The sequence below is a fragment of the Mixophyes fleayi genome, chromosome 4 (genome assembly GCF_038048845.1).
Source record: "Mixophyes fleayi isolate aMixFle1 chromosome 4, aMixFle1.hap1, whole genome shotgun sequence".
Classification (NCBI taxonomy): Eukaryota; Metazoa; Chordata; class Amphibia; order Anura; family Limnodynastidae; genus Mixophyes; species Mixophyes fleayi.
The window spans coordinates 301,944,353-301,954,871 of NC_134405.1; the positions used below are offsets into that span (position 1 = coordinate 301,944,353).

The 10,519-nt window shown below is 38.4% G+C and overlaps 1 protein-coding gene across 1 annotated transcript in view; it reads left to right on the forward strand.

The window, feature by feature from the left end:
- The window catches only part of ZMAT2 (zinc finger matrin-type 2), a 32,260-nt gene extending 22,263 nt beyond the window's left edge, over positions 1-9,997 (forward strand). The window contains exons 5-6 of the mRNA XM_075209905.1: positions 6,738-6,883; positions 8,362-9,997. Of these exons, the coding sequence (XP_075066006.1) occupies positions 6,738-6,883; positions 8,362-8,505 (290 nt within the window). The 3' untranslated portion in view covers positions 8,506-9,997. The remainder of the gene's footprint in view (positions 1-6,737; positions 6,884-8,361) is intronic.
- Positions 9,998-10,519: the final 522 nt, after the last annotated feature.

Consider the following 10,519-nt stretch of genomic DNA (forward strand, 5'->3'; position numbering starts at 1 on the left):
TGTATTGGGCTGTTTACAAAACACACATAAGAATGGCTATTTAAAATGGCAGCCCCATCACCATATTCCTGTTTTTTCTAATGAGAAGCAAACACTAATGCATTAGAAAGTTAAAGAAGTGAAATGTCCGTTACCATCATGTTCACTTTACATTGGGGGTCAGACACACAATAACCCAGCATGCTGGAATCATGTGATCGTCCTGTACACTTTTCTAATCTACCACTGAGAATGATATACCTAATGCTCCCGTCTGCATCTGTGGCTGAAGCATCAGCTGTTAATTAGACACCTCTCATAGGGCAGCAGGAAGCAATGTTGCAGCTGATGGAGTAGTGGCAGCTCTGGAGCTGATTGGCAAAGTAAAGCTAAAACAAAACTCAGTTATTATAAAAAGTATGATAATGGTAGTAATCATTGTGAGATATTGACATTCAGAAAAAAAATTACAACCTTTGCCACAATTTGTTTTTTCTTTTCTGTTACAGTTAAAATGAAAAGAGCTACCAACAGTTCATGTTTTCAGGATTTCTTTAATCATGCACAGTTGAGTTAATCTTGGCTGTGTCCGTTATTATCCCACCTGTTTCTTTACACAGATATCTTGAAAACATGACCTGGTGGTAGCTTTTGTGGTCAAACTTAGTCCTCATCTGCTATACAATATACTATCAAAAGAAATCTCTAACTGCCCCCCTTCACCCCCCAAAAAATAACAATCTAAAAAATAATCTACTATATAAATGCCTAGTGGCGTGTGTGGGGAAAAAAAACCCAAGCTGCAGCGCCACCTGCTGGGCAGAGTTATACAGTGACCTATATATTTCTTGAAGGAGAAGTGACAGTTGGGAGTGGTTGGTGGTTGCTGGGGGTGACAGTGGGGAGTTTTTAACATCTTAAGTAGCTTGATGAAGGATGTGGCGATGAAGATGAAGGATGAGGTGATGGAGAAAAATGATGAGGTGGTGACATGTGGACAAAACCACGTTAAAAAAGGGCGCTTACGTCGGGAAGTAACGCTCTTCCCCTGAGGAGGCCTGGGCTAGGCCCAAATGCATGACAAGAACCTTTTTAACACCTTAAGTAGCTTGATTTGACTAGAATGCATGAGTATCATGCAGGGGTTAACTTGTAATAAAATACTTTGCTTATGTAGATATGAAAATGTTATTCTCAGTGAACCTTATTTAGTACAAAAGGGTAAAAATGGGTCTGCTCATTCTATTGCAAACTACCTCTAGTTAATAAAGGGTTAAAAACAATTAGCCCGAGACTGAGACCCTGATCCTTGATGCGGTTACACTTTAGATAATTGATTTCAGACTTGCGTCTTTTTTTTTGGGCATTCTTACATCAGAAACTTTTCAGGGGGTCTGTCAAGCGGAGCATGGTATCGTGCCCTGTTGGGATTTTTTCTATTCGAAAAATGGAGATGATGTCACATGACAGCTGTAACCACGCCAGTGGTTTTGAAAACGTTGAGGGCAGCATTTTATAACGGTTTCCTGCAATATCTAATATTTGAGCAACCCCTGTCACATGGAGCATTTTCAGTATGAGCTGTGAGCATTTAAAGCTGCGCTGCTCTTTTCCAGCTGGGATAAAAATACTGTAAAAATTAGGTATGAGCGTCTGTGCTGCTTTGTAAGCGCTAGCATGAAAAGCGACAGTGTGACACTAACCTAAGGGTGTTGGGAAGACAGCAGCATAAAGTTCCTGTGTTTAAAAACAGAACGGAAAATGAGCAGAGCACAAAGATCAATTGGTTTTCATCTTTTTCATTCAGTATTTTGCATGAAAGCCTGAAAACATTCTATTTTTTTTTCTATTCCTTTTCATGTATGCAAAATATAATTATGCCATTACTAAGTTTGTTGCATACCACCCACTGCTACAGCTGAAGAATTATTTTTCCTTTTTTATATAGAAATGCTAGAATGTAATCTTTTGACTCTCACATTCTGCAGTCAGCAAGTGTGGTAATAATAATGAATCCATTCCATTAACACATGTTGAATTCCGATTACAGTTTTTGGGGGTTTAAATGAAGCCGAATATAAAGCAAAAAAATGCAGCTGTTGGAAGGGTCTTCTCAAAGCCTCCCTGCAGCTTAGTATACCAATGTCATGTAGAAATCTACTGTATTGATTGTTAACACTTGTGACTACTGTAGGCAATGGACAGCGAGCACCTGTCAGAAAGTGTGTACAAGAACACTTGTTTGTATTCTGTATTGTTCCATACACTCTGTTGTTGTCTTCCCTCTGTACGGCGCTGCGGACCTCATGTAGCTCCTTTATAAATAAAGATTATAATTATCATTGCTGCTACTACTACTAATAATACAAGCATTATTTTTTGGACTGACAGCATTAAAGTGCGTTTACCAGGATGTGTTGAATGTGAGCACTTATCAGCCACTTCCGAGAGAGAGAAGCCCACTGTCTCTGTCCTGCAGTAGATATGAAGTCTGCTGAGCATAGGAAAAATAATTTGATTTTTATAGTGAATATGCATTTTGAACATAAGCTATCTCATGGGTGAAGTTGGAAATTGTCCGTGGTGCCACTAGTATTACTTTTATATTGTGCGTTTTCCATCTTGGATCCCAGGTTGCTATAGAAAAACAGAATCTTACTTAATAAATACTAATTAGGTAGTAGAAAACATATAGAATCAAAGTTGCAAGATGTCCTTCCTTAATGGCAGTCACAAGGCTTAACCTCTTCATGACTGGGGTATTTTAAACCTTACTTTGTGTCTAATAAACAGAATAATTAGCTTTTCATTTAGCAGGCATCCTGAAATAAGCGTGTATATAGCTGCATGGAAAAACGGCATATTTATAATTGTATAGCGATCTTATGTGTCATTGTGGGAGCTAGTAATAAAAAAGTTTCTATAATTTCATCAGTTATATGCACACAATCCCTATATTTTGCTCTTGGTTTTGCTTAATGTAAAGTAGACAAAATCTGTCAAGGTCTGTTACAAAAACATAAGTTTGTTCCTAACCTGTACATAGAGAGAAGATAAAACTACATCAAGGGGTGGATTTACTAACACTTCTAAAAAGGAACAGTGGAGATGTTGCCCATAGCAATCCGTCAGATTCTAGCTATTCTTTATTTAGTACAGTGATGGACAACCTGATATAGTTCAAGGGTTGCAAGTGTGACCCTTCAAAAGGACTGCCCATTGCCCTTAATTTCAAGACTGAAAAAAACAGCCCCTAAAGCCTAGCCATGCCCTCATCATCCTCACTTGCCACAGAATTCCACCACTTACCATCAGACCCATACTTGCCACAAAACACACTCGTATCTCATTTCAAATCTCCCCAACATGACACTCAGACCTGCTCATATACCCCTTACACTCCATCCACATGACTTCTCACACCTCTCCCACTTCTATGGTGAAGTCCGCAGACAGGGAATGGTGAGAACACTGCACTCCATCCATCTTCTCTGTTACGCTGCATTGACTTCCCTGTGTTGTGCAGAAGTGGTCACGTGATGCGAAAGAAATTGTCTCATTCTCTGGGGGCCGCAGAAGGCTTGTCGGGCCACTGGCTGCAATGATGACCACTACTGATCTACTACAGGCTAGAAATGATAGCTAGAATCTGAGTGGTTGCTATGGGCCACACCTCCACTTTGATTTTTTTAGACATTTTTAATAAATCTGCCCGCTGGCATATACACTACCGTATACTAGGCATTTGAGGTTACACTTCGTTTAAAGGACAATTGCCTATACTGCAGTTGTGTATTTACTTCTGATCATAAGCAATAATGAAAAGTGTATGTATAACCAAAAATTGGGCAACTTATGGATGTTGCTATTCTCTTGCTATATTTTATGGGCTTTGATGTAAGCAATACTGTGCAAATTTAGTACATACTGCAAACCTGTTTTTATTGCTCTCTTTATCACTGATTTGTGGAATGTTGCATTGCTTTGGGCAGTATTCCGCTAATGAGGGTATATGTTGTTGGTCACTAGTGATGTTCTAGCAGGTGTGAATGGACACTTTGACATTTTACTTAGACAGTTCTGCGTTATTAGAAATGTGCTGCTCTTTACCTGGAGGAACAGGCATTGGTTGTTCTGTGCAATCAATCCAATGTTATTTAAAAATGTGTTTCTTTTTCTAGTGTCTGCAGACAATGTGTCAATCATTTCAGTGATATTTAAAGGTTTAATTAGAGTCTCTGATACAGAAGTTGGTATAAAATGTTCCTCCTGTAGTGTTGCTTGGAGCTGCTGATGTTTTATTCGTGTGGAACAGTCAGTCTGAAGGAAGGGAGCTATATGAATAAAACAGTGTAGTGCTACCTTTTGTGATGGCAGGCTTGTGTTTCAAATAATTTTATATTAGGTCTCTTAAAAAAAAATAAAAAATAGATCAAATGACAAACCCCAAAGTGACATTTTTAAATATGAAGTATAGGAGTCTATGCAATGTCCAAAAGTTCTCAAGATTAGAAGTTGTCTGTTTCTATGCAAAATAGTGTATGTGTCTTTATTTGTCTTAATCTGCATCTTACACACCTACCAATTCTCTACACTAACATAGCATATCATACCCAGTGATGAGCAGTGACCAGGATAGAAAATGGCATATTCTCTTCCACAGTGCCCACAAATGGTGCCCGCTATTCTATCCATTGGTGACCCATTTATACCTTGTAGTACCCAGCTGTATATAGCTGTCTGTGGCAATACATTGTACTCAGCAGAGCATATTTCAGATCAGTTTTGATGTATAAATGTAAAATAGTAACTTTACATTCTCTTTACGGTATACCGTATGTTCTCTTGACTATTTTAGCATCAGAAGAGGAGTATGAAGGAAGTAATGATGCCACAGATTAATCTTAAGTTATATGCCGTACCATTGCTGTATTAGAATCATTTTTGACCAAATTGGCCAATTGTAGGATATGTGATGCTATCTAATCTAATTCCATCAGATGACCTAGAAGGGGAGAGGAGTACACAAGGGGCAGGCGTTCAGTGCAGTTGTGCAGTCCAGTATAGTGCTATTTGGCCACCCATATACTTACCAGTCCGGCTGCTCAGTGTTTGGCAAGCTTAAGTCATTGATGGCTTTTGTTACCTTCCTTCTGGAAGCAAGTAGAACAGTGATCTCTGAGGTTTACTATTTCTTCAATTAAAATGATCTGTAATTCTGTACAAAATAATTAGGTATGGCTTTGTTACCTGATGGATTTTTGAAAAGAGGTAATTACCCTTTGAATACATTGGACCTATAGCAATTAACATGTAGTGCTAAAAGCCAATTTTGAATATTTATATATATCATAAAAGGGAAAAATAAAAAGTACAGAGAAGTAGGTGGTCTTTCAGTGTGCTTGTATGGTGCTTTACTGAATGGATTAGTACAATAAATGTTTAATCATGCATCAGTACAACAATCAGTATAATCAGTAATGTATAACAAAGAGAGAGACCTCCTTCTGTTCTTATCCTGTGTTAATCAACTACTAATTTCTTGTTGTTAATGTTTGGTCCATAAACATATTAATTGGGCAGGATATAGGTCCAGTCACACAATTCTGTTGAGTTGTTGCATTAAAGCGTTTATGACCGGGAGTAGAGACTTTAAAAACTGTTCCAGGAAATATTCGCCGCGTTTCACTGTGAAAATTTGAATTTCCGTATTTCCAGTCCTCCCCCCCCAACCACACCATACAGCAGAATGAATTGACCGTTGTTGTCCCAGCTCTATTCAGACTATAAATTTTGCGAAATGCAAAAGTACAAATACAGTGCGTAACGGTATTCAACAGGATGGTTACTCAAAAGCGAAACTCAATAGATTGTATTGCCAATACCTCGCCCCACTATGCGGAACCGCCAATATTCACGTTGCGTGAAATTTTGCTCATTACTATCAGGAAGTTGGTAATGGGATGGATGTGGCGTAAAGTGTTACAAATGCGCCAGCACTCTAGATAGAGACTGCTGAACAAAATCCATGGATTGTCTGTTGCCCACCCAGGTCCTAAATAATATAACACTTCAAACATAGGCAAATTAAAAGTTAATTGCAGACATATGGTCACATATCACCTGAACGGTTTCTCATTATGCTGTGAGTTTTTTCAGGTCTCTGTAGCATTTTAATTTTTAAATGTTAAGCGTATTACCTTACGAATTTTACAGATGATGTAACAAAGTGCACACGGCAAAACAATTTAAACAGTTTACCGTTATTTATAGTTATACTTTTCTCTGCATGTTGTCGGATAATACATAGATTTAATTATTCATCTCAAAGCGCAGCTAAGAGGAGCTGGGTCCCGATTTGTTCATCCTGACAGGCAATGAATTGCTTGAATGAACTGTCACCGACTCCCAAACTGATCAAAGAAAACAGTTGTTTATTTAGTTCCGCTCTGTTATGTACATGTATAATTTCATAATGGCTCTATACATTATGAATCACTTTGCATTGTTGAGCTGGGTGAATGGTCTTATGTTGGCACAACATTGGTCTGTTCTTCCTGCCACCAGCTTTTTGCAAGTTCTTCTGTAAATTAGATTTGTCCTTGCCATTAATTCTCTGGACTAGAGATGAATTGAATGCCTCTCAGCTAAAGCGCTCAGTAGATGTTGTACAGCAGTGCTGTGCAGACACATTCAGAATTTAAAGACCCTTAGACACCTAAACTGCTATTGATTTTACAATGACTCTTGCGTTTCAGATCAGCGGAACTTGGGGATGTCCATGAGAGTAGAACGTTCTACGCTGGATCAAGTAAAAAAACGATTTGAAGTAAATAAAAAGAAAATGGAAGAGAAACAAAAGGACTATGACTTTGAGGAGAGAATGAAAGAACTGAGGGAAGAGGTGAGCGGATCTTGCACAGCCCCGCAAACTTACAGATGTGTTTAAAGAGCACCTGTTGTGTTGTTCACACACAATGGAATCATCCATTTTGGGAGCTAAACCAATATTCATGAGCCTGTGAATTGACAGAGATACTACTTAATTGCCAATATTTGTGGGAAGGTTGGTTAATTGATAGGGTGCGTTCACCCCACAAAATTACTGCTTCCACTGTGCGTAGGTGACAAGTGCTTTTTAGGGCGGCTTAGTCACACGCAAATATTGCTGGACTAAAGGTCCCAGCAGACCAAAGAGAAGAATTGGGGTCAGAGTTCCGATGAACCAGTAGATCTGTTGAAATCCATTATGAAAATATGGTTACTACGTTTTATCGATGGTCTTGATTGAAGAGAATTTTCCTGAATGAAAAATAGTTTGGTGACACACTTTAAAATTTGACGCATTTTATTTATTATATATTTATGTTCATTCAGTTCTCCTTTTTATTTGGTAAGAGTATCCATCTGACAGTATTAAAACTGAGATATGAAGTGTTTGTAACCATGCACAAACACATGTGATTACGGAAGTGAACAGGACTATTGAATATCATTTACTTTATTATTTAAGCTCATTTTGCGGGTCAGAACGCACAACCCGGTGGTCCTTTTTGGTATTTTTTATTCAGAGCACCTTAGTATGGTGGTCAACGACTGTCTTGGGTTCAAAAGCGAAGTAGCCAGGAAGACTGGTCACTTACTGGCCACCTCATCACCATACATAGCATTTAAAGTGATCGCTATGCATGGGGAATTCCAGTGAGCAGAGAAAATCCTATGACCTCATCAAATGTGGTCTGATCACCAAGGTATGCGGACATGAAGAGGTTAAAATTGAACAATTGAAGGTTTTGTAGTGCATGTGGGACACTTAGGATTAGCAATGTCAGTAGAATCTTCAATAGGTCACCATCACTGTTTATAGATAGACTAGTCAGGTTAGTAATACAGCTTGCATGCATGTGGCAGCACGGTGGCTTAGTGGTTAGCACTTCTGCCTCACAGCACTGGGGTCATGAGTTCGATTCCTGATCCTAGCCTTATCTGTGTGGAGTTTGTATGTTCTTCACTCGTTTGTGTGGGTTTCCTCTGGGTGCTCCGGTTTCCTTCCACATCCCAAAAACATACTGGTAGGTTAATTGGCTGCTATCAAATTGACCCTAGTCTCTCTCTATCTGTGTATGTTAGGGAATTTAGATTGTAAGTTCCTATGGGGCAAGGACTGATGTGAATGAGTTCTCTGTACAGTGCTGCGTAATTAGTGGCGCTATATAAATAGCTGCTGTTGATGATGCATATTTCTCATGGTTTGTGAGTTCTCTGCAGTTGGGTGAAACACCTGCTGTACAATTGCAGAACAAGAATACAATTATAAATATATATATATAAATATATTTACAGTTTGTGTTCATTTAAGCGTGTTTTCTGTTTCACCCATAGGAGGAAAAAGCACGAGCCTATAAGAAAGAAAAGCAGCGGGAGAAAAAGCGGAAGGCAGAGGAAGATCTTGGTTTTGAAGAAGATGATGAAATGGCTGCTGTCATGGGTTTCTCAGGGTTTGGTTCCTCCAAGAAGAGTCACTGATCGAACTTGAAAGCAGCAGTCTAATTACCAAGCAGATAATGTTTCACTTTTTTCGTATAGAAATCGTCTTTTTATATTGAACCAGAGCATTTGAAAAACCACCATTATCTATTATCACTCAGCACAGAGCAGAAGATGATGGGAGAACATATTGATCTAGCAAACCCTTGTAATGACCAAAACTGTGAATCAATAATACACAAACTCTTATTAACTTACAACCCATCTAATAACCTCTTGCTCTTGTGAACTGATTATCCCACATCTCAGGACCCATTTATATTACGGAAAGTGTCTAAACTGTGCCAGAATTAAAGGACAGGTCTATTTTTGGACAGGTTCTACTTAGACTAGTCTACCCCCCTCTGCCTCTCCCATAGTGCCACAGGAGACCTGCTTCTCCCACAGCGCTCAATAGAAGTCCATTAAATGACTAATTGCCTCATAAATAGGAAATACTTTTCTTTATATATAAGGTTTTACTTGCAACATTCACAAATAAAATAAGCAAAAAAGGAACGTGCGCACACAGTGAAGTGGCCATGATGAGTGTTGATTGCAGGACACTCGGTACTGCTTATAGAAGATTAAACGCCACTCATTGGCATATGGTCTTGCATATGTTTAATTGTATGCTGTAAAATAAATACACATTTGTCAATGTTACAAAGTAAATTGTCATATTAAATCCGTGCGTACCCCAGATTGAGGGGCACTGGGGCCATGAAAAGGCTTTGTTTAATATAAAAAGACTGTTTTATTGATTACAAATTACCAGGGAATGTCTCCGGATAAAGCTGCTGACACTGACTGCTGATTTCTCGGATACCAGCTGGTAATGGTTTTGCAGGAAGCAGGAAATGGGGTACAGTCAGAACCATTGAAGGGCTTAATAAGTCTATGTAAACTTTTTTTTTTCTCTTTTTTAAATAACTTTATATAAAAACAAACATTTATCCTCCTGGACATCTCTGCAACTGATATCAAAGTGCATTTCTGGACGCTCGTGATGCTGTTTTTTTGCAACGTTTTTATGTGTGTAAATATTTTTCCACTTTTTTTCCTTTTATTCTGTTGAGTTTAAAATGAAATGAAAGGCAAAAACAACCTTAAATTAGTTGGAAATGACCCGTGTCTTCAGCATCCATGCTCCCACAAACACACTTTAAAATAAATTCATTGCCACTGTCACGCCTGCTGAATTTCATTATTGCCATCTATTGTAAGGAGTCTGGAGCTGAGCATTTCTTTATGGCAAACCATTTCCCCTTCCCCCTGCCATGTAAATCTTCACAGCGCTCCATAATATTTGTCAATGTTTGCTTCAATGGCCTTGCATCAGGTACATTTTGTGTTGATAAACACTAATAAAATCCAGTCCCGACTATTTTGCTAATGAGCTATGATAGCAATTCGCCTATGACATAAGAAAATAATTCTTTCCCTTCTGCAGTGTACGTCAGTTTTGAAGCACCTAGGCGGAAAATTAATATTTTTTTTTTCGTCGTCTTCTTTCTCTGCTGGTGTTTATGGTTTTTCTAAGGTTTGAAACATGGTCAGGCATTTAAATTCAGCAGGTTACCCAGCAGTGGTAATGGATTCATATTTGTGTTTTTTGAAATATAGTGGGTTTTTGTGTGTATGTGGGTTTTTGTTTTTTCATTTTTATATCATGGAGTTCTGTTTTCTGCAAATAAATTTTAAATATGGAGTTATTGATTAAAATAAAAAAATAATATTTTTTTATTTTGCATATTAAAGGAGAAAGCTAAACAAACAAATGAAGTCTTGGGAATGCCGGTTCAGCGGAACTTTAAGTAACCGTGATCTCCCGCTGTTTCTTTTGAACAATGAAGTGCAAACAATCTGCATATGCCTGGGGCCTCCGTTCAAGGCGTGGATTGTAGGATAAGTGGAATCGGTCCTAGCCTGGTTTATGAACAGAAGATAATATTAACGGCTTTGCTTTTCATAGGAATAGTCCATATGCAACATCTGATTGAGGGATCAATGA